General features: G+C 35.9%; 1 protein-coding gene across 2 annotated transcripts; it reads left to right on the plus strand.

Annotated features, from left to right (window-relative positions):
• Positions 1–1920: 1920 nt before the first annotated feature.
• On the plus strand, positions 1921–14030 carry LOC107817550 (V-type proton ATPase subunit a2). 2 transcript variants are annotated; one of them, XM_075236955.1, is made up of 18 exons: positions 1921–2266; positions 3234–3278; positions 6764–6886; positions 7021–7128; positions 7252–7362; positions 7446–7619; positions 7932–8069; positions 8820–8927; positions 9070–9177; positions 9289–9437; positions 10628–10781; positions 11032–11192; positions 11272–11478; positions 11749–11932; positions 12018–12101; positions 12213–12406; positions 13428–13487; positions 13622–14030. In XM_075236955.1, exons 1-18 carry the CDS (start codon positions 2120–2122, stop codon positions 13824–13826), a joined length of 2460 nt encoding a protein of 819 aa, XP_075093056.1. In that variant the 5' UTR covers positions 1921–2119; the 3' UTR covers positions 13827–14030. The 2 variants fall into 2 exon arrangements, with proteins under 2 accessions (XP_075093056.1, XP_075093057.1); XM_075236956.1 differs by having other exon boundaries at positions 1989–2306.
• Positions 14031–24976: the final 10946 nt, after the last annotated feature.

The following is a 24976-nucleotide window of genomic DNA, read 5'->3' on the forward strand; positions in this document are numbered from 1 at the left end:
GTGCACAATATTGTAAAAGAATGTGAGGATCGGGCTAGCAGTCCAGACACTTGAAGATGTCATACCATTTAGATACAAGTCTTAACTTATATGACTTATTTGGCTAAATCTATATGAAGATCCTTGAAGGATTGAAAATGCCCGAAACATATAATTCAAGGTCTTGAGAAATGTACTCGATCAAATTATAAAGATCTTTGTACGGTTTAAAACAATCTGTGCGCGTGTGGTATAATCGCCTCAGTAAATATTTGCTGAAAGAAAGTTACATAAATTATGTTATTTGTCCATATATTTTTATAAAAAAAATGTCATCAAAATTTGTTACACTTGCTGTTTATGTTGGTGACATAAATCTTATTGGAACTCCGGAAGAGCTCCAAGAGGGTCTTAAAAATGTTTTTACATGGACAAAGTGTACCCATTAAGTACACCAATGAATATTCAATCACTTGAAGTGAATAAGGATCCGTTCCAACCTCTAGAAGAGGATGAGGAGCTCCTTGGTCCTGAAATACTCTATCTCGGTGTAGATGATGCACTTATTTATCTTGCTAATGCTAACAAAAGTGGTGCAGATCGTATTGGTAATGCAGATGCAGGTTATTTATCCGATACCCATAAAGCTCGATTTCAAACCGGCAAGCAGGGAATGCATATGATTGAGATCAGTGATTCATTCGAGAAACATGTGGGTTGGAATGTGATAAAAGACCCACAATATTATACGGAGACAATGTTTCATGCATAGTACTATTAAAGGGAGGATTTATAAAAGGAGATAGAACGAAGAACATTTCACCAGAATTATTCTACATACATGATCTTCAGGAAAATTGTGACATTGATGTGCATCAAATTAGTTCAAGTGACAATCCAACAGATTGTCTTTACCAACATCAATTTTTGAGAATATGGTATACAAGATTGGAATGCGGAGACTCAAATATTTGAAATAAGGTTTTCTTCAGGGGAGTAAAATGCGCGTTGTACTCCTTTTCCCTTACTAAGGTTTTTCCCACAGGGTTTTCCTTATAAGGTTTTTAATGAGGCAGCCAGCAATGCGTATTACTAAATATGTGTACTCTTTTTCCTTCACTAGGATTTTTTCCCACGTGATTTTTCCTAGTAAGGTTTTAATGAGGCACATTATCTTTTAATGAACATCCAAGGGGGAGTGTTATAAATATATTATATTATGGATGTTCATTTAGTACTCCGTTGTAAATAAGCTTCCTGAAGAAGCTTATCCATATGGGACTCCACCGTAAATATGTTTATCTATTTAAGTACTCTATTGGAAATAAGCTTCCTGAAGAAGCTTATCACTTCGATACCCGGTTATGGATAAACATTACCCCCGGTAGAAGATTATCCATACCGGGTATAATAAGCTTATCCTTTCAGTACCCAGTTATGGATAAACATTACCCTCGATAGAAGATTATCCATACCAGGTATAATAAGCTTATCCTTTCAGTACGCAGTTATGGATAAATACTATCCCCGGTAGAAGATTATCCATACCGGGTATAATAAGCTTATCCTTTCAGTACCCAGTTATGGATAAACATTACCCCCGGTAGAAGATTATCCATATCAGGTATAATAAGCTTATCCTTTCAGTACTCCGTTATGGATAAACATTGCTTTCAGTAGAAGATTATCCATATCTGGTATAGTGACACCTTACACAACAACTTCCTTTCTTCTATAAATAGAAGAGATTTCAGTTCATTATGTACATCAGTTTGAATTCGAATAATATAACAGTTTCTCTCTATAGTTGTCTTTACTTTACCGTCTTTATTTTATAACATGTATGAAATAAAAGAAACAACAACGGAAATTTTGAACGCGTTATTAGGACGGCGTCGTTTGGAAGATCTTATTTATACAGTTTTGGAAGATGCAAGATCTCAGAGAATATTCGTTGATGATTTACGACTTTATAACGTACCGAAAGACTACCGGTGAAAGCTAAAATCGAAAATAGATCGTCCGGCGGAATTCCCGCCGACAGTAATTTCGTCGGAGGGATTGAGAAAACAAACGACATTATATGTTTGATAAATTTACATTTGCATATATTACTTAACAATTATAAGAAAATCAAACAATGGTAGTCGGAGGAGAAGGATGTTGTCCGACTATGGATCTGCTCCGATCGGAACCAATGCAATTGGTGCAATTGATTATCCCGATGGAATCCGCTCATCGTACAATTTCTTACCTCGGAGATCTCGGTCTCTTCCAATTCAAAGACGTAAGCATTAAGCAAACACATTTGGTTCATATATGAATATGTAATATACCTATATCCCTACATATTTGATTATTTGTTTGGGTTATTCGATTTTCCTGTATGTTTTATAGCTGAATGAAGAGCTGGATACGCGTTTGATTTTACGTATTTCATGCATTATACAGTAACTTTGATTTTGATCATTGCTTTTTTCTTAGATATTACAACATTTTTCATAGCTGAAAGGCTGAGCTCGATACAGGATTTTTCATACTGATACGTCAAATCATCTCATTTTTAGTCTTTAATTTAGACATCAGTTGCTTAATTATTAGAACAAAATTTAGGTTTTCAAAAATTACATATCAGTAGTTCAAGTTCATTTTGTTTTGTTATTGAAAGTATTGCAAAAGGTGTATGATAATTTATAGTCTAGCAAAGAATGTGTGAATTGTGATTCCCCAAAAAGTGACCTTTGAAATAGAAGGAGTTACTCTTTAAGGATTCTTAGTAGGCAAATTGGTTTCTTTCTGAATGCAATTTCTGTAGTGTTGGTTGCGGAAGGATTCCTTTTTATCTTCCTTAGTGTAATTTCGAAATTTTGTTAGGAAAAAATAGCATATACTTTCACCTGTGAAAACATTGTCATCTTTGCATACCTTCAATTTTTCTTAAAGGCATCAGCCTATTGCCAGCTTCTATTCCTTACTGCAATACAGTGTGACTATGCTCTTTATATTCTAAGCCTGTCTTTTCCTATCTGCTTATCCTGGAGGAACAATTTATGACTGCATGAGTTCCGTTTTCCAAGGGGTTTTGCTTTCTTTCTTCTTTCTTTATAAGATGATCTTGGATTTATGATAATCGATTCTCATGGAATTTTATGTTTCATAATTATGCACTAGTCTCTCTCTCTAGGTCTGTCTGTTGCTTAAAAATCTTAGAACTATAGAATGATTTGTTCCCCCTTGTAATGCTTTTTTTGCAGCTTAATGTGGAAAAGAGCCCATTCCAGAGGACATATGCAACCCAGGTTCGTTTTATCATTCTTGTTATCTTCTTCTTTTAAATTCTGTTATGTTTTGAAATTGAATAAGTTTAATTAGATTTTGGTTGTCCATAGACGTGTTCTGATACTTCCATTTCAGTGTGTCTTTATCAACTTGTACTACTGTTGATGTATGTTAAGCAATTCGCTTCGCTTCGGCTGCACTTCAGTGAAGATGCTAAGGCATAATATTTAGAAAAAACTAGCCAGACCAACCGTATTGTAAAGAATTTACGTCAATTTATGTGGCTGAGTTTTATCTTGTAGAAAGCGACAGAATAGCAAAAGCAACTACTCCTCAATCCCAAGCAGTTTGGGGCTGATTATATGAATCATCTTTGGTCATGTTGCTCAATTAAAGCTTATCTAAGTTCAACAGTATACAAAATAAAAAGAAAAATAAAAGTAAAAATTGTAAGAAGTTTTCTACATTTTTTACTAGCGTATAAATCTTCGGCATGATTGAAGAACTCTTGGAAAACAATGGACTTAAAGTAAACTTGTAAAGGGCGATGCGTACTGAAAATATTGTCAAAACTTTATATTAATTGTAAGAGATAGGAATAAGAACTTAAAAGTTTACTGCTATAATAAATCTAAATACATCACATGGAAGGAAGTTGTCTCGAAGGACCTATAATTTCTAGTGATCCATGCAGATTTAGCAAAATATATGGCACAATGGAAGAAGATCTATATAGGCAATACATATTAGTTGAGAATATGCTTTAGATGTCAGCACTTTTACTATTGGTCCTTATATCTCCCTATAAGTTGTTTAGCCTTTTAGAGATTTTTAGGTTTAGAACTTATACATTAAACTTTTTATTTGTATTTGCATAATATTGGCATGAGATGAGTTGAAATGAAGCAATGTGCTCAGTGAAGATTCACCAACTTGTTTGGGATCGGGGCGTCATTTTTGGTGTTTTATAATAAACCTAGATACTAAATTTGAATTGTAAGCTTAACTACATGAAGGGGAGATTTGGAGCAACGGTAAAGTTGTCTCTGTATGAACTATAGGTCACGGGTTTGAGTCGTGGAAGCAGCCACTAATTCTTGCACTAGGGTAGGTTGTGTACGTCACACCCCTTGGGGTGCTGCTCTTTCTCACACCCTGCTTGAACGCGGAATTCCTTGTGCATCTGGCTGCCCCAAGGTTAATTACATCTTTATACTAGAATCAGAGATGGATGGATTTTGATCTAGATAGACATAGCTTTTACTTCATATATGTACTCAAGCTTGCCCAACACTTTCCAATTATGCTATTATTTTTCTTGTAAAATATAATTTTCTTTCCCCGCAGTTGTATATTCGTGTTTTTAGAGCTCAAAGCCTTCTAATATTATATTACATTATTGCTCTTTATGAGTTGAATTCATGAAATTATTTTAAGTAATATTTTAATTTGTAATTTAACTTTAGTTTCAGTGGGCAAATATTTTCCTAAAGCACCTTCCAAGCTTTCAAAATCAAGTTTAACATCTCAAAGTTCATCTAAATTGGAAGAAAGGATCAATGGGAAGTTTAACATCTCAAAGTTCATCTAACTTGGAAGAAAGGATCAATGGGGTCGAACCATGTCTATACAATGAATGAATTATTTTAAGTTCCTTGAAACTTATTTAAATTTGGTGGTTGTGTGATGCCTTAACTAAAAAATATATTTAGTACTATATTGAAGTTTTATAAAAATATTTCAAAAAGTGAAAACTCGTCGAGGAAAGTTATAGTGATGTAGTTATATTGTGTTTTATTATTATAATTTGAATCTGTTTTTAATATGGAGTTGTTATTATATTTGTTCAATCATTCACTTCTTTAAATATCGACACCGCTTGCGAAAAAGCCTGTGTACGCCCCTGGATTTCACTATAAGTAATCCCGGGATTGTTATTTTTTTACCACATTCAACGTGGATTAATAATACTAGGATTAGCTAATCCTTTGATAAAACAACCAAACTAAAAAGATGTTCTTTCCAACTTTCCCCAAGGTTGTTCTTCCAAAGTCCTTTAAGAAGGCCAAGGTTAAAATTAGCAGGAAAGTTTATCCAAGTTATCCAATTTCAAATCAAACACATGTTTTAGATTATGCACCATATATTTTGTTTTTAATTCAATGAACCAGACCAAACACCAAGGGGTCGTTTGGTAGGGCGCATAAGAATAATGCTGAATAGGGTGTATTAGTAATGCTAGTATTAGTTATGCTTGCATTAGTTATGCTGGCATTAGTTATGCTAACATATTTCTTATCCATTGTTTGGTTTGATGTATTAAAGCATTGCACAATTTCTAAATGAATTGTTTGTTTACAAAAATACCTTCAAAACCAGTCCATCACTTTGTCTTTTTAAAAGAAACATATGTTGAGGAGTGTTTTTATATGAAAAAAGTTTAAAAAAAATTATTTGATTTGTCTACCTAATTGTAGTATAAAACTGAATATTTATTTTTAAAAAAAATATATACTAAGTATTTATTTATTTACAAGGGATATAATTTTATTTCTCACTATTTGGATTATTTCAAACTTGCATTAATATAATAGCATATTTTAATTAAGCATAAATTGTGAAGGACAATTTTGTCTTTAACTAAGATAATGCATGCATTAAAAACCGTTGCATTGTTAATATCATGATTTTCTATGCATTAGTCATCATGGTATTAACTAATATAATAGCATATAACTAATGCTTGCATAACTAGTGCATAAGTTCAAAATGTGTACCAAACAAGGCATTACTAATACACAAAGCTAATGCATGCATCATTTTATCTAATGCATTAACTAATATAATAGCATATAACTAATGCTTGCATAACTAGTGCATAAGTTCAAAATGTGTACCAAACAAGGCATTACTAATACACAAAGCTAATGCATGCATCATTTTATCTAATGCATCCTACCAAACGACCCCTAATACTAAAAAAAAAACACACCACCTTGTAAAAAAGAAACAACAAAACACTAGTACTAAATTATCCAGAGACTATTTATCCCAGTAGTAAAATGCATGCATTTTACTCCGAGTATAATGTTGTCCACAAACCAAATGACCCCTAAGTAGTAAATACATTAACATGGTAAAAACAGAACAAGTTTTTTTGGTTGGGTATGTTAGCAGAATACATTGAAGCAACAGCGTGACAAAGATGGCCTTTCTCTTCTGTATCATATAGGAGTTTAAGATAAATTGTATGTGTTCTTCCTCTTTCTGTGATTCACTGTGTAATATCTGAATGTCTAAATGAAGTAGTTCAAACTGACCAGACTTTTCATTAGCACTGCCTTTCTACTTCATCAGTTTGAAACATTCAATTTCTGAAACATGCTCTATTCAGTTCATATAAGTCTGAGTACCACTAGCATCATGGTTCAGATAAACTTCGCACCAATACTCACTTTCTATTTACATACTCACATTTAACTTATGTATGTATTTATTTCTATAGATTAAAAGATGTGGAGAAATGGCACGTAAACTTCGCTTTTTGAAGGAACAAATGACAAAGGCAGGGTTTACTCCTTCAACAAGGACAACAATGGGCTCAAATATTAATCTGGATGAATTGGAGGTCTTCTTATTTCATCTTCTTGGATTTAAGCCTTAGTCTTACCATGGAATGCTATTCTTCATTATTTCATTTTTACTACACTGTCAACATAATTCTGATTGTTGGCATGTTTAACAATTTTTGGGGATTGGAAGGTCAAACTTGGAGAACTCGAAGCTGAACTAGCAGAGATGAATACTAACACTGAAAAGCTTCAACGTTCTTATAATGAGCTTCTCGAGTATAAGCTTGTTCTGCAGAAGGTGAGGCATCTTTATGCTAAGTACCTCCGCCGTGGAACTACCAGGCACATATTATCTGATTGGCTAGCGTTATGCTCTTTGATGATGACTATGTTTAAATACAAGCTGTTATTGTTACTTCAGGCTGGTGAGTTTTTCCATTCAGCTCAAAACAGCGCTACTGCACAACATAAAGAACTGGAGGAGCATGCACATGGCGAGAGATCGATTGATAGTCCTCTATTGTTAGAGCAGGTACTGTTATATTGGCCTGGTTGTATTTTTCTGGTAGAGCTATAGTAGTTGTAAATTGATATGCTTTGTTTGCTTTTGTACAGGAAGCCTTTGCAGATCCTTCAAAGCAAGTTAAGCTGGGATTTGTCAGTGGGCTTGTTGCTAGAGAAAAATCTATGGCTTTTGAAAGGTTTCTTTTTCGTGCAACCAGAGGAAATGTATTTTTAAAGCAAGTGGTTGTTGAAAATCCTGTAATAGATCCGGTGTCAGGCACAGAGGTTGACTCCAGTACTTCACTTATTGAAAATGGGATGGGGCTCATACGATGCTTAAAGTTATTGTGCTTTCGGAATTGGATGCTTGGATTTGGCGTTTCTTAGTTTTCATTTACAACTATTTCGTTTTAGAAGATAAAAGTGTTATAAAGTTTGAAGTATTAAGTTAACTCCCATATCCTCCTTGGAGGAGAAAGGATATAAAGACACCCTTATTGTTTATCTGATACCCATCTTCCTTGTTGGATGTACTTCATGAAATCTATGATAATCATATGCCTGAAGTGCTCTGAGCTTATTAATTTTTATTTTTAGGTTGAAAAAAACGTGTTTGTAATCTTTTACTCTGGAGAAAGGGCGAAGAACAAGATATTAAAAATTTGCGATGCATTTGGAGCAAATCGTTATCCATTCACTGATGACATTGGCAAACAGTATGAGATGATAACAGAGGTATGCCACAAATATCACTTTTTTGGGTTTAGTTATGTATGCTTGCAGTGAATGGACTTCAATATAACCATATGATTGTTGCAGTTTGCCAATTATCAAACTCTTAGAACAGTTCTTGGTTATATTTATCCCCCCCGAAAAAGGGGTTCTTTCTTATATAAGTGTCACTCTGCTTCTATGATTATCTCCTTTCGACAATATCTAAAAGTACCAAATATCATTTTAGTTTCAGTTTTTATGCCTTAATCTCCCTGAATATTAGGAGGTTATTTCCATCAGATTTATCTTATTGAATTTTTGTAAGCCTTTGATGAAAGATATCATGACTTTAAACTCAACTGGATTAAAATTCATTTGGATTTCTGATATCTGTTAAAAAAGTATTCCCACCCTATCAATATCTGATCTTTTGTTCCACAATTCAAAAAGTTATTCCTTTACGTATCCAGTTATCCTTAATCTAGAAAAAGACTATTCCTCGCCCTTGCCAACCTGTCAGTCTGCTTTAAGGCCTGTAACCTTACAGAAAATCATTTCAGCTACTGTCGATGCAAGTTGAGGCAATGACCCATGTATTCTCTATTTCTACCCAGTTAACATTTTTTTTCTTAATAATATTCATTTGAAAAACTTCTTTGGGGTACTACCATAACATATTACTCCAGGTGTGCAGCGACTCTTTGTCAAAGGTATTTATCTTGGTATTTCTGTATAAATTTTACCAAGTTGTTTCCCTATTTTGACTCATAGGTATCTGGAAAACTTTCAGAGCTGAAGACCACTGTAGACGTCGGACAGCTACACCGGGCAAATCTCTTACAGACCATTGGCTATGAGTTTGACCAATGGAACCTTCTGGTTAGTTTTTATGTTTCATCTTAGCCATCTGGTAGTTTAATGGAACCACAATTTTTATTATTCAAGTGGTCAAAATTTGTTGGTTGGACACCTGTACAAGAGTTACATTGTCTCTGAATTGCATCCCTTTCTACTTGTGAAGGTGAAAAAGGAGAAGTTTATTTACCATACACTAAATATGCTCAGTATTGATGTGACAAAGAAGTGCCTTGTGGGCGAGGGTTGGTGTCCAGTTTATGCGAGCAGCCAGGTGTAGCCCAAATCAAACCTCCCCCCCCCCCCCCCGATATGGTTCACTTTCGTGTTTGGTCCTCCATTATGTAATTATTAATGTTAACATGCTTTCTTTGGACGTCTGCAGATACAGAATCAATTGCATCGAGCAACTTTGGATAGCAACTCACAAGTTGGGGCCATATTCCAGGTGTTGCATACCACAGAATTGCCACCTACATATTTCCGTACAAACAAATTTACATCTGCCTTCCAGGAAATTGTTGATGCATATGGGTGAGTAATAGTGATTTGTTTGATAGTTATCCTGATTGACAGACCAACAACAACAACAAGAAGAAACCCAGTAGTTTCCCACAAGTGGGGTATGGGGAGGGTAAGATGTACGCGGCCTTACCCCTACACCCGAAAGGACAGACCACATACATGATTAACATCAAAATGAATACTCATCCTTAGGAGAAAAATAACCAAAATGAATAAACAAAAGTAGGAACATCCAGTCATCAAAGTACATTTTCTTACTCAAACTTTGGGTTGTGATGCCCAGTCTCAAAACAGTTGATCTTTCTTGTTGCTTGTGCTGTCTAAGAGTCTGCAAAATTCATTTCCTCCAAATGGTGCTTGATGTACTCAGTATGGGGTCAGAAAGTGCATAGGGAGTTATTAGTTTGAGACGATAATTTTGAGATACATAAAGTGCCTACTTTATATCATTGGGATGACTCATTATCAAAAAATATCATTGCGATGACTTGTATTATACAAAATCTGAATCAACCTCAAAGCACTGGAGTCCCTCAAGAATTCAACTCAACAAGCTAATCAAGGTCTGAATACAATGATTGTAAATGTATCTTGAAGCAGATAATTCGATATAGGTTGATTTTCAGACATTTAAATCTGCTCATTACAGAACAACGAACCCTAATATTCAATGTGCCCATATAAGGATAAATATGAAGGAATAATGGGTCAAAAAACAATATGTGGGCTCTGATAGTAGCCATTCACCTTCAAAAGAATTTGGCTTCTCCATTTCATTTCCTGCTTGCTCCTCTCCCCATCTGTTGACGAAAGGAACTTACTGCTCAGTTTGACGTTCCCCCTCATCCCACTAACTTCTTTCCTTCTGTCTATAGATGAAACTTCTTTTTCTCCTGGTCTTTTCTGATTTAACATATTGAGATATAAACACTCAGAATTATGTTTCTAAAAAAATGAATAGTTAGCTGGTTTCCTCTAATTGCTTATCCATATGACAGACCATCATAGGTTATGACTTCCAATTTTCAACATTAATTGCTCTAGCAACTTGATTTTTCATCTTTATGACCATGACCATGAGAGAAGGTCGTTCTTGATCTCCTGCAGATCAATATTTTGCCTTCTTACTATTTATTTGACTGGAGTACTTATGATATCTTCACTTCCGTAGAGATCCTCTGATCTTTTGTTCATTACAGTGTCGCAAAATATCAGGAAGTAAACCCTGGTGTTTTCACAATAGTAACTTTCCCGTTCCTCTTTGCTGTCATGTTTGGAGACTGGGGCCATGGTATATGCTTGCTTCTTGCAACATTATATTTCATCTTACGGGAGAAGAAGCTGTCTAGTCAGGTCAGTGCTGAACCTCTTTTCTGAAAAGTATCCAACTGTTCTCTGCATATTTCTTTACTGTTCTCAGTCCTTATGTGTACCCTGTTTGATTTTTAAAAATATTGCTAAATCATGTTTTGCAGAGAAAATAAAGAGCTAGCTGTGTATGGTTAATTTGGCATCACCGAGAAATCATGTTCTATAAATTTGTTAATCAGTTCACAAATTTTATGAGAATTATATGCTCATTCAATTTGTTTTGTCATAACAGAAGCTTGGGGACATCATGGAGATGACTTTTGGCGGTCGCTACGTTATTATGATGATGGCTCTGTTTTCAATATATACAGGATTCATATATAATGAATTTTTCTCTGTTCCCTTTGAAATATTTGGGCGTTCAGCTTACGGTTGTCGCGACCTTTCCTGCAGGTAGGTGCTGAAGTAATAGTTCAGGTTCTCTCTGTTTTCTTAGTTGCTCCAGTCCTTGAACTAGTTAATTTTGTTGAAGGGATGCCACTACAATAGGTTTGATTAAGGTCCGCGATGCCTATCCATTTGGTGTGGATCCGAAGTGGCATGGTACCCGCAGCGAATTACCATTTCTGAATTCTTTGAAGATGAAGATGTCAATTCTACTTGGTGTTGCTCAGATGAATCTAGGAATCATTCTAAGCTATTTCAATGGGAAGTTCTTTAAAAATGACGTGAATGTCTGGTAAGCCAGATTACTTGCCTCTTTTTTTTTTGTTTTTTGTTTTTTTGTGGAGATAAGTTAAAGTATTACCGACCAAGATTACTTGCCAATTTCCTTGGTTGTTTGTCAGGACTTAATTCATTTAAAACTTATAAACAGCAGTTTCCTTCTCTTGCATCAACCTTTTCATTTCTTGATAATCTCTAACCTTGAGTTTGTGTAGAGTATTCATGTGCTATTAGAATTTAGCATGCCACTCTGCTATCAAATTTATTAACATGTTCTTTTCAGGCATCAGTTTGTCCCCCAGATGATATTCCTGAACAGCCTCTTTGGCTATCTTTCACTTCTTATTATTGTCAAATGGTGCACTGGTTCTCAAGCTGATCTGTACCATGTAATGATATACATGTTTCTAAGCCCTACTGATGATTTGGGCGAGAACCAGCTTTTTATTGGGCAAAAATACCTCCAGGTTTCATTTTTCTTCTTTAGATTAACATCTAACATGCTACAGAAGAGGCCATCTCTAACATCTGTTATCCTCTCTTCTGATCCAGCTTTTGCTAGTATCACTTGCACTTGTTGCCGTTCCATGGATGCTATTTCCTAAGCCATTTCTTCTAAAAAAGCAACATGAGGAAGTATGTCTAAACTCAATAAATGCAGCCAAATTTTTAGTGGTACTTGTTTGCTCTAGTGTTACTCTTCTTCTTGCATTAACTTTTATTCATTGTCACATCATGAATTTCCAGAGGCATCGGGGTCAATTATATGCAATGCTTGACAGCACTGATGACTCTTTTGAGTTGGAGACACACAATCATTCACATGGACATGAAGAATTTGAGTTCAGTGAAGTTTTTGTACATCAACTCATACATACCATAGAATTTGTACTTGGAGCTGTCTCTAATACAGCTTCATACCTGCGTCTGTGGGCCCTCAGGTGCGTATCTATCAGCTTGAACAACGAACACAGATATCAAGTGGATATCAGCTCTTATTTGTGTTAGGAACATTTGTGCATGCTTCAAAGGTGCTAAACCAGAATGGTTACATGAAATATCTTCAACTTTTGTTATGATGCTTTGAGAAGCTGAAAACACTTAGTATCTTTAATCCTCTGGACGTGTTTGGCGAAGTGCTTTACTCTCCATTTTGAACCATGCTTATGTTTTCAATATGTCTTAAAGAGCTATGAAATCAGCTTTGCAAAAAACTCTGATTTATGAAGGTTGGATTGATCTAGCAGGCTTGATCTCGATGGGTTTGACATTTACCTCAGTTAGCTATCAGGTTTTAGTTGTAAACAAATTAGCCTTTAAGAAATCATTTTATATGACAGAAGCTCGGTCTGCTAACATTTTTTTGTTGTAAAGCAAATAAGTTTGTAATAGATGATTCTATATGACAAGCTTCTCAAGATACTCATTGCAAGGAAAACAGGGATTAAGCCGTACAAACTAGTTGGGTTTAAGGCTATTTGTTGTTACAGTTGCATTGGTTAGGTGCTTGACAGGAGTATGTTTACTCACCAATCTTAATGTAGGGTGAGCGTGAGTTTTAGGGAACAGTTAATTTTCCTGTAAAGGCAAATTATATAGACACGAATAGAGCAGCATGAGTATGGCGGATTCATATAATTGATCCAATTAGTATGGGATTGAGGAGTAGTTGATTGATTGATGATAGTTCGATGTGCCTTGTATGTCATGATTGATCTTATAGCAGTTTGGATATTTTGACTGAATTTGACATTTTTTCTCAGTTTGCTTTCAAATTTTAGCCTAGCTGTAAAGCGTATGAGTCAATAGGAGATCATCCTATCCGAAGCAGAAAATATTTAGCCCAAATGGCGATCATCCGAGGATTCTGATATTACCTGTATTTAGTCCCTTGCTCATAATTGAAGATTTTATCCATATTATCAATGTTTATTATTTTGTCTCTTTTCTATTTCTGTGCAGTTTGGCACATTCAGAATTGTCTAGCGTGTTCTATGACAAAGTTCTGCTTCTTGCAATGGGGTAAGCTTTTCTAGTATTTTCCCATAAGTTTGAACTGAAGAGATTATCCTTTTCTTTTTTGTTTGGGTGAAAATAAGACACCGTCTCATTGAACTGTGAGATTCACATTTGGTATATCTTGTGTTTTGTTACAGGTTTAATAATATCATCATCCTTGTCATTGGCATAGTTGTATTTATATTTGCTACTGTTGGTGTGCTACTGGTGATGGAAACTCTAAGTGCATTCCTACATGCCTTGCGTCTTCATTGGGTGGAATTCCAGAACAAGTTCTATGAGGGAGATGGGTACAAGTTTAGCCCATTCTCGTTTGGTTTGATTAGTGAGGATGAGGACTAAATGACATAGGAGGTTGTGTAAACGCTATGATTCATTGGCAGAACATGCTTCAATATTTTTTCATGCTATGTAGAACATTCTTGGTTACTCACCAGTAAAAGGTGAGTGTTAGGAAATGCCTTTTGTATCTCATGCAGTTGTGCAATTTGGTCGTTCTCAAATAAAAGAGCAGTCCCGTTATTAGAGGGCCTCTAGTTGCTTCTATAATGAGTCAGTTGTCTCTGTTTCTTGTTGTGGTGACAAGATTGATGACTGTTCTGACAGAATATCTCTTCTACTGATTAATACACTTAAAAATTGTTTCAATTTTTTCTACTGTTATGTTCTTAGGAATTTAGGATTCATAAAAAAGTTGATGCAGGGACGGTAATCAGCAAAACTTTGAAGATTTGTGTCAACCATGGCTGAATGACCTATTTCCAGAGAGAATTATATGGTAGTAAAATCTTTAGCCTACAGGCCACTGGGATAATATGCAGTCTTTGCCATCATTGACTAGTGGTATGGACTGGAGACAATGTAGATATCACGGCACCAACCAACAGATATTGGGACTCTGCAAATGTAGTAATATGATCCATCCACTAAAGCTTTTCCTCGAACAGAAGAGTGGCGTAGCCAGCAGAGCTATAACCCAGTAACAGCACTGCATGAACCTGATGCTTAAAGCAAATATATGGTCATGAAACTGCTTCTATGTATTTGCATGAAACCCGCTTCGATATCCACTGCATTACACAAAAGATAGTTTGGTGGACAATTCATTCACAGTTGTATCAATCAACTGTGCCTCAATCCCAAACTAGTTGAGGTTGGATATATGGATCGTTTGTTATCCATTGCATTCTATTAGGTTAATTTCATCTCGATATTGGAAAATTTATTTGTAATGGTAAATCAAGAACCCACTAAAATCAAAGGTTCCATAATCTCGCACCTATTCCTATATGGACCTACAAGTCCTAAACTACCCCTATTGTTTGGTAAATGATTTATTTTTACCCTTCGTTCATCTATCCGTCCAAAAATATATATCAAGTTATTTTTATTAATAAAATTGGCCCTCCTTTTAACGGTGTAACATGTGGGCCTTCAAATTAATGCACTGGCATATTTTTATTGGGTCACGTGGCTCCACGTTCAGAAATCAAATATGGGTATACCCCGACCTATTTGTTATTCAGGTTAAAAATTAAATGTATACTATTCCCCCTCTTGATTCTGCCAACGTGGCTCCATACCCCATTTCTCCTCCATCACCTCCAGCCATGTAAATGTCCCCCACACTCTCTTCACCCAACAAAGATATCTTCACCCGTAACTATGAAAAATTAAAGAAGCAAAATTTAAGTGTTCAAATTGTAATCGAAAAGTGAGGATTACAGAGACACATACAAAATATGCTTACATAAAGAATCTGTAGGGAAAGATTTGCGTTCTCTATTAGAATGGGTCCTTAAACCCACTAAAAGCTTTGAAAATGGTGAATGAATAAAGTTGCTCTTTTCCGAAGAAATAATCAGAAAAAGAACATAGAGAAACCATGACTGTTGCCATACAAATTCAATTATCTTCTTCTGTTGCTCTCTTGCTTCATGCCGCTTCTTGTGGTAGCAACTCTGAAAAATTTCAGGCCAACATTTTTCGGTAAATCTAAATTTTCAGACACGGCAAGAATTACTGAAACACAAGAGAATAAGGGTTTGATTACATTAACAAAATCAATTAATTAGCTTGCACCCTGTATTGAAGACCACCGCACTCAAAGACGCATGGGGAAGTGACAATAAGAAACAAAACGGAGGGAGAAAGAGGTTGCCGGAAAAGGTGTGTTACGGTTGAGGAGATTTAATTTGGTTAGTCAAAATGAGGAAGATACAAGGGTAAAGGGATTTAAAAAATGGGCCGGGTTCGGTTAATGGGGCAGATATTGTACCCATATATGATTGGAATTTTTACCTTCCTATGCCACATATCAAACCTTATTACCCTCCATGTTTAAGGTTAGAGATAATTACATTTAGTATACTAAATTACCATTTATATACCATAATTTAAAACATGGATATAATTAATGGAACATTTATTTTAGGCATAATTATAGGACCGTATATTCCCACGTTTCTCTTTCCTTTCAGCTCAACCCCCTCCCCACCTTTTACCTTTACCGTAACCCCACCCCCCCCACGTTTTACCTTTACCCTTCACTCCCCCACGTTTTCTTCAGTTTTCTTCTATACAGAACAAAAGCTACCCACGTTCTTCATTTTTCTCAATTTATTTTCACCAAATATTGAAGTTAAACCATGAAGAACATCAAATCTCCCAAAAAAATACATAAAAAATCTACAGTAGGTGATATCCCCTCTTTCGATTTGGGTGTTTTAACACCAAAATCACTACAAAAACAAGTAAAATCTACACATGCAATGGAACCTACTACTCACAGTTCATCTCCTAGACAAATCCGTGCCGAAATGCGAACAAAGAAAATGCACGATGTAGATGCTGGAGGAAGTGCTACACCAGGCGGCAAACAACTCAAAAGAAAGGGGAAAAAGGTATGTGTAGATGACGACTTTGTTGAAGATGTCCCTAAAATTCCAACAGTTAAAAAACCCAAGTTCCCTCCTACTTCCACAAAACAAAAAATGAAGAAACAGTCCAAAGAGCTCCCAAAATTGGTTCAGAATTTTTTTTTGGTGAAGGTAAACATTTAGTATTTTCGTTTCCATTTTTTTAGTTTTGTTTTGGATGTAAAAATCTCTGTTTTAAGTGTTTTGGTAAATTGTAGATTAGTTGTCTTAATTTTCTAGATTTTTTGTAGTTGTGGTTTAAAACACGGATATAATTGTAGTTATTTTGTAGTCATGTTGTAGTTATATTGTCCTTAGCTTTTAAATTTTGAAACAGAGCAGTAACTACTTTTTGCTTCCTGCATTTTTGTAGATAATGTTTATATGTGTAGATGTTTTGTATGTTTTTGTAGTTATATGTGTGGGTTGGCTATATTTTTTTGAAGCAGATTTGTATGTATTTTTTCTCCCTGCTTTTTTTTTAGCAATAAGTGTAGTGATTATGTAGTTATATGTAGATATTATTTATATTAATGCTTAATTTTTATGCAGTTTACTAATGTGAAATAATTTATCATTTTGTGCAGAATGGACATTATTTTGCCCCACATAATGTGGATTATGGCGTGCTTAGATTCCACACTTTGTGTGATCCTAGCATTCCTAGCCAGATAAAAGAGTTATTGTCTCCAAATGCTTTAAAGCTTTTTAAAAACACTTGTTTTGGTTACTTACTGTCTCTCCCCTCCATTTGCATGCAAAATCAAGCTATTCATCTTCTGATGAAGTATGAACTGTCTAAGTCTAATGAATCATTGTTTTTAGTCCACTTGAAGGGGGAAAAAATTGAATTTTGCCTTGAGAGAGTTTGGTTTAATTACCGGTTTAAATTGTGTGAATAAGTTTACAGATTATGGATATACTTCTAGTTATGTTAGCAAGTTAATGAATAGCTATTTTCCTAACAAAAAAAGAGTAGATAAGTGGTATTTGAAAAACATAGTAACAAATAGATCTTGGGTAAACGATGAGGATGCAGTCAAGTTGTGCATTCTTTATCTTTTGGAATTTTTTGTTTGCCCTTCTGACAAAGATCATGTGTCTTTTATAGACCATTTTAGGTTCTATTTGGTAGAGTCTGTTAATTTTGAGTCATACCCATGGGGTATTAAATCGTTCAATCAGGTTATGGAATCTGTTAGACATCGTCTAAATCCCTGTGTACATTCTTATCTCATACGGGGATGCTCATTAGCCTTGCAAGTGTGGCTTTATGAGTGTTGCTCGACCGTCAGCACGGAGCTTGCTACGAGGTGTTCTGACTCGATACCTCGCATATTAGATTATTTGAATTCTGACTTTGTATTTTAAGGTGTAGCTGTTTTGTTGATAATTGTAGTTACATTGTAGCTAACAGTAGATTTCATTTTATTTTGCAGCACATTGATGTTATTATGTATTACCTGAGAAAAAGAGGCAAATATGGCCCCAACCCCAACAACACTAGGTTTACAACAACCGATTGCTTGTTCAAGTCAAAGATTGTACAAATCTATGACAAGTTCATAAGTTCTCCGCCAGAAAAAAATCATCGGTTATTAAACCCGATGATGATGTTGCAGAATATATTCTTGGGTATAGACTCCTTGCTAATGTTGCCTGGGATGAAGTTGACTATGTCATCATGCCCGTGAACATTGTAGAGAATTTCCATTGGTTGTTGATCGTTTTTGACATAGTGGACATGCAACTTTATGTGTATGATTTCATGGTGTCTTCACACCATCATAATGCTGTTGAATCATATGTTGATAAGTTTTCAATCATTATCCCTCTGTATTTGTCTTGCACTGGTTTCTACGGGAAGCGTAAAGACATTGACTTCAAGACCACAAAGGTATACATTGAGAAACCAGTTACAGACCCTCTCAACATACAATGGATGGTTGCAGAGATTCCACAGCAAAAGGAAGGATCACTGTAAAAAAACCATTCTCTCTTTCTGGATGTTTAATTATTATTTTTTATAATCATTTGTTAAATAATTAATTTTTTTGTCTTATGAAGCGATTGTGGTGTATTTGTGGCTGCTTTTGCGGAGTATGTTTGCATTGGAGATTTGTCAATCCCTTCAGAAGGCCTTTCGGATAATTCTTGTTTTGCACACAAAATCTAGGAATCAACCTGAATTCTTGTTTTATGGCCCTAAAATACCAAAAAACAAGGATCAATTATGGCTAAGCGGTGACTATTGTTCATTAGGTCATTTTTTATGCACTTCCAAAATTTTATGAGATTTGGGGTCGGTTACCCGAATTCATGCAGATTACGTGGACTATAGCACACAATAATCTTGGAATCGTTCTGAATTCCTATTTCATGTCGCTAACCTAAAAAATGAGGAAAAGTCATGGGGAACCGATGACTATTGTTCAATAGGTCATTTTTTATGAGCCCCTAATATTTTAGGAGATTCGGGGCCAGTCGCCCGAATTCTTATAGATAGCATGGACTGTAGCACACAAAATGTGGTAATCGATCTGTATTCCTGTTTTATGGCCCTAAAACGTCAAAAAAATGAGGGATGGTCATTTCGAAACAATGACTAATTTTCATTAGGTTATGTTTTAAAGGGCCCGCAAAATTTTAGGATATTCGGGGCCGCCCGCCAAATTCATGTAGATGACGTGTACTATAGCATAGGAAAATTTAAAAATTGTCCTAAATTCCTATTTATGGCCCTAAAATGCCAAAAAACAATGAACAATCATGGCGAAGCGATGACTAATTTTAATTACGTCGGTTTTGATGGTCCACCAAAATTTTAAGAGATTCGGGGTTGGTTGCCTGGAATCATTCAGATGGTGTGGACTATAACACACGGAAAATCACCCTGAATTCCTATTTTGTGGCCCTAAAATGCCAAAAAATGAGGAACGGTCATGGCTAAGCGCTGACTATTGTTCATTATGTCATTGTTTATGGCCCCGCAAAATTTTAGGAGATTCTGGGTTGGTCTCCCGAATTCATGCAGATAACAAGGACTATAGCACACGAAATTTTGGGAATCGTCTTGAATTTCGACTTTATGGCTCTAAAACACCAAAAATTGAGGAACGATGTTTCAGGAAAAAGTAGTCTAGTGCAGAGGAGTTTTGAAAAGGAAGTATAGACTACAGTAAAAATAAAACACAGAAATGGTTGTGAAAGAGTTTCAGAGATAGAAATATCTAAGGAAAGGGTAAGTTGCAACTGTTTTAAAAGACAATTTCAGGGGCTGAGTAAAACGTTTAGGCAGAACTTTTAGAAAGAAACTGTTTCAGAAAAAGATGCCGATTTGAGGGACTTAAAAGCATACTGAGTCAAGAGAGTTTTTGTCAAAGAATTAAGACTTCTGAAATCGTTGCTGTATTAAGACGTTAAGGACCAGTTAATAGATCATTATTACTTTAAGCGAATCAGACGAGTTTGATGCAAATCCTATAGGCATGATATCTATTTTGACTTTTAAAACCTGTTATTGAACTTGTAAAAGATGATTGTGTTAATTAACCCTACAATTTGCCTAATGCATATGCATTCCTTATAGGCATGATCTCTATATGCATTGATTACATGAACGTTAAGTTCTATAGGCATGATTTCTATGTTATTTGTAGCACAATGAAGCGTTGACCCTATAGGCATGGTGTCTAAGTGATGTGGAATCAGAAACATTGAACAATCCTATAGGAAGGATTTCTAAAAAAAATTAAAATCCTAAAACATGGTTTCTACCCTTACTGATGCAAGAATGTAAAACCCCTCCCACACCCTTTTACTATATTCCCCAAATTCTTTATACAAATTATTACAGACCAAAATAAAGAAAATAAATACATTAAAAACTAACAGCTAGATCCGAGCAGCCTAATTCAATCTTAATGTCCAATAACATGTGATTAACCAATTCCGGATTTCCAAAGCCTTCTCTTTATCCAAAGTGTTTCAAAGTTCCAAGGAATCTCAAGGATTCCCGGCATTGCTTACACTCAGGATACCATTTAGAATTAGAATAGTGCAGTGCGGAATAGCCAGTCCTCAAGCATCCAAGTTCAGTGGGAGCTCAAGGGTCCCAAAGCATGGCTTGCAAGAGAGGGGCAGAACTTAGAGCTAGGAGTAAGTGCAAAGTGAAAAGGAATTGGGGAGCCATAAAAAATGGTGGTCATACCCAGCCACAGGTGCAGACTGGCACACCCCTGACCATTTGTTTGGTCAAACAAGTTAGGAGCAGACCCTTGAGGGTCAAACCTAGGTCTGGATGGTGATTAGGACACCACCAGACTCAGGTCCAGGCTCAAGCACATAAAAGGGAGAAGGGAGTGAGAATTGATTGAGTTAGGAGGTTCAAAGAACCTAGTTCAGAGTCATAGACAGCAATATCAAAGTGCTGTTATGGCTGGAACTATACTCACATACAAAAGAGAAAAGGGAAAGGGAGTTCACATAAGAAAAGCACAACAGGGTTGCAGAAACATAGTAAAGAAGAACATAACAGACTAGGAAGTAAACACATAATGAAGAAGCATTATTCAACTAAGAATAACGTACTAGTTGCAAAGTAAGAACAAGCAGAACAATAGAGCAATCACGGCAAGTAAACACAGCAGGAGCGGACTTAAGTTCAGCAAAACACTTGAGAGTTTTAGAGAGAGAGCTCAAAATTGTTTCAGAAAGCACAAAGTAGAAGAAGAGAGTAGAATTTTTTTTGTGTGAAAGAACTCAGTATTCGAATGTGTAAAAGCCTGTGTTTTTGTGCAGAAAAGTCTGTGAAAGCATCTGTAAAACCCCTTTTTAGTGCAAAAGAGCAGTCCCTTTTATAGTCGAGAAGGTGAGTAAAAAAAGGTGAGTAAAAAAAGGTAAGAGAATAGTTTGAAATCAATCACAAGTTGTTTCCCTTTGGTTAAGGGATTTGATTCAAACGGGAAAAATAAATAAGGAAAGGATTTGTTTTAAACAATCTTTTCTAAGGCAGTATAATAGGGGCAAATACACAGAAACCTATTTAAGGAAACAGTTTAGTAGTACACGATTTAGGTCAAACAAGGAAAGACAATCTATCAACCATCCCGTAAAATCAGGATTCGAATCATAGTGTGAATGAATCCAACTAGAAAAAGGTGAGAAGGGTTTAATTTAAAGAAAATCAACAACACACAATCAAACATTTTAAAAAAGGAACTTGGAATCAATCACAAGCTGGCCAAAGGCCTTTTGAAAGAAGTGAATTTCTCATATAAAAAGCATACAGACATGTGAGATAAGAGAGAGTTGTTGTAAAACTAGCAAGAAATCAGAGTACCCAAGAAGGTTAGGTTCACAGACTCAGAATGAGTCTGAAAGAGAGTCAGGGTTCTAAATGGAACCCTAGTCCAAACACAAAGTCAAGCTTGCCAAAACCCCCCAAATACTAGGGTTTCTGACTCGAATCAGATGCATAGATGAGAAAACAACAAATAGAACAGGCTCAGTAGTCTCTTTCAGAGACTTATGAGAAACAAACAGAGAGAACAACAAGTTTGAAACACAGGGAATACATTTAGGCAAAGCTTGTCACTCAAACAAGTTCAGAAAAGAAAAAGCGATACGGATTTAGGAAAATAGTAGATGAAACATGGTTAGGGTTCAAACAAAGTCCAGTAAAGGTAAGCAAGGAGCAAAAGCTCAGTAAAAAATACAGTAGAGGAACATACGAGATAGACATGTAAAACGTGCTTATAGAACCCAGTAGAGGGAAGAACAGAACACAAAAATAGAAGAATATGCATCGTATGACAAACATAAGAACACAAGAGAAAAACTCATAAGAACGTGGTATAGACAGATTCACACAAAGAAAAGAAGAAGAAGAAGAGTCAGAAGTTATTTTGAGATTTTTTCGAAAATTGAGCTCAAACCTCGAAATCTCGAACACCCATGGTTTAGGAGTGATGGAAGGTGAGCACAGGTCATCCATGGCCTGAAAAGCCATGGACTCCGGCGAGATAATGGTCGGAGAAGACAAGGGAGGCGATTAGGGTTTCGAGTGCTTGAGAGCGTTTTGAGAGAGACGAGGTTTCAGAGGCGGTCTAAGAGAAATGAGGGTTAGGGTTGGGGGGTTGGTAGAATTAAAAAGGAAAGGGTCGTTTGTGGCCGTTGATCAAAATGATCAACGGCCTGGATTAAAAGGATTTCCGGGCAGGTTGGATTAAACGGATCAAGGGGCTAGGTTTGAATGAATTGGGCTGGTCCAATTGAGTTCAAAATTGGGCTGATTTCAGGCTGAAATTGAAATGGAATTTGGGTTATAATTGAAATGAATTGAGGCTACAATTGAAATAGCCAATTTTTCCTTTTATTATTTTATAAAAATAGTAAAAATGTTTTAAAAGAAAATTAAAGGCACTGAGTCAACTAATAATATATAAATATTAATTCGAAAATATTGGGATCAATTTTGTAATTATAAAATGCTATTAAATCTTAAAGAGGCTAGTATTGCAATTATATGCAATTTGGCTTTAAAAATACCAAACAAATTTGTAAAAAAAAAAGTGCAAAAATCATGCTGGATATATTTTGGTATAAATATGAGAATAAAATAAATTATTCTCCAAAATGGCAAGCTTTGGGAGTAATTATTGGATTTTATGGTGTAAAAATAGGCCATAAATTGGTTTAAAAATCATTAAAATGCCAAAACCTTTTGGTGTGCTTATATATGCACATATATGTTATTTTGGAAGTGTTTTGGGTATAAAAATACATAGTAAAAAATTGGATATCAACACATGGGTAGGCTATAGATGAGTTGACAACTACAATGAACCAACTAGCAAAGGCACAGTTGCAACAAGTTCAAAATCCTCGCCAAGTGAATGCCATGGAGGGTGTCAACATGCTTGTCAACAAAAGAAGACAAATAGGGCAACAAAACCAAGGGAATTCTGATTTGATAATGACTGTGGTGGATTTCAAAATGATTGTTATGATGAACAAAGTGAAGAGGTGCAATACGTGAATAATTATGAAGGCCAAAGAGGCAATTCTTCCAACCAACAACAATGGATATCCCAAGTCAATTGGGGCAATCAACAACAAGGCAATGTTAATTGGGGGAACAACAACCAAAACAACAACTGGGGAAATCATAACAACAATAAAAACAACCAAGGAAATTGAAATGGTAATAACAACAATTGGGGTAGTAATAACAATCAAGGTGGATGGAACAATGGAAACCAAGGAAACCGGGGGTAAGGCTTTCAACGGCCCCCAATGTACCAACAACCGAACATCCATCCCCATTTTCATCTCAAGGTCCTAGTTCTTCTAGCAATGATATGGGTAGAATTGAAATGATGTTCGAACAGATGATGAAGAAGAATGCAGACTCGGATGCTCAGTTGGCTTCTCACAATACCTCTATCAGAAACTTGGAGGTGCAGTTAGGCCAAATCTCACAGTCTTTAAATACTCGCCCTAAGGGTGCTCTACCAAGTGATACAGTAGTGAACCCGAAGGGTGGGAATAACCATGTTATGGTGGTAACAACAAGATGTGAGAGAGGCAGTGATATGAATGCCTCCAAACAAAAGCAAATTTTGAGTGATGATGTTGGGTGGCAAGAAGATGAAGTTCCTTTGGCAGTTGAAAATGTGATTGATGAAAATGTGAATGAAGAAGTGAGCGTTGATATTCAAGATGTCGAGGTAGAAACTCAAAATGATGTGAACCCGTCTAGGGAACACATAATAGACATGCCGGAGCCGGTTGTGCCTAAATCCAAGGCTCCTTTGCCAAGGCTACCTCCGCCTTATCCTCAAAGGCTCGCGAAGCAAAAAAATGAAAACTAGTTTAAAAAGTTAATTGACATGATGAAGAGCTTATCCATCAATGTGCCTTTGGTGGAGGCTCTTGAACAAATGTCGGGCTATGCTAAATTCATGAAAGACTTGGTAACAAAGAAGCGGTCTATGGATTGTGAACTATAAAGATGACTCACCAAGTTAGTGCAATAGTGCATTCAATGGCCTCAAAGCTTGAAGATCCCGGTCCTTTCACTATTCCTTGCACCATTGGGAGTGTAGATGTTTCTAAAGCTCTATGTGATTTGGGGGCTAGTATCAATTTGATGCCCTATTCCATTTTCAAGACTTTAGGTATTGGGCAGCCGAGGCTGACTTCCATGAGATTACAAATGGCAGATAGAATGATAAAGAGACCATTGGTTATTATTGATGATGTGCATGTCCGAGTAGACAAATTTATCTTGCCAGCTGACTTTGTGATCTTGGATTGTGAGGTGGATTATGAAGTTCCTATCATTTTAGGGAGACATTTCCTTGCAACGGGGAAGGCCTTAGTTGATGTGGAAGTAGGGGAACTCACCTTCTGGGTGGGTGATGAAAAAATGGTCTTTCATATTTGCAAAACAATGAAGCAACCCAACAGTACGGAGGTGTGCTCTTTTGTGGACCTTGTCATAGCAGTGATAGTTGATGACACCAGTGCAATGATCAATGTGGAGGACCTTTTGGAGGCTGTATTGTTGAA

This window comes from Nicotiana tabacum, chromosome 18, assembly GCF_000715075.1.
Source record: "Nicotiana tabacum cultivar K326 chromosome 18, ASM71507v2, whole genome shotgun sequence".
NCBI classification, from domain to species: domain Eukaryota; kingdom Viridiplantae; phylum Streptophyta; class Magnoliopsida; order Solanales; family Solanaceae; genus Nicotiana; species Nicotiana tabacum.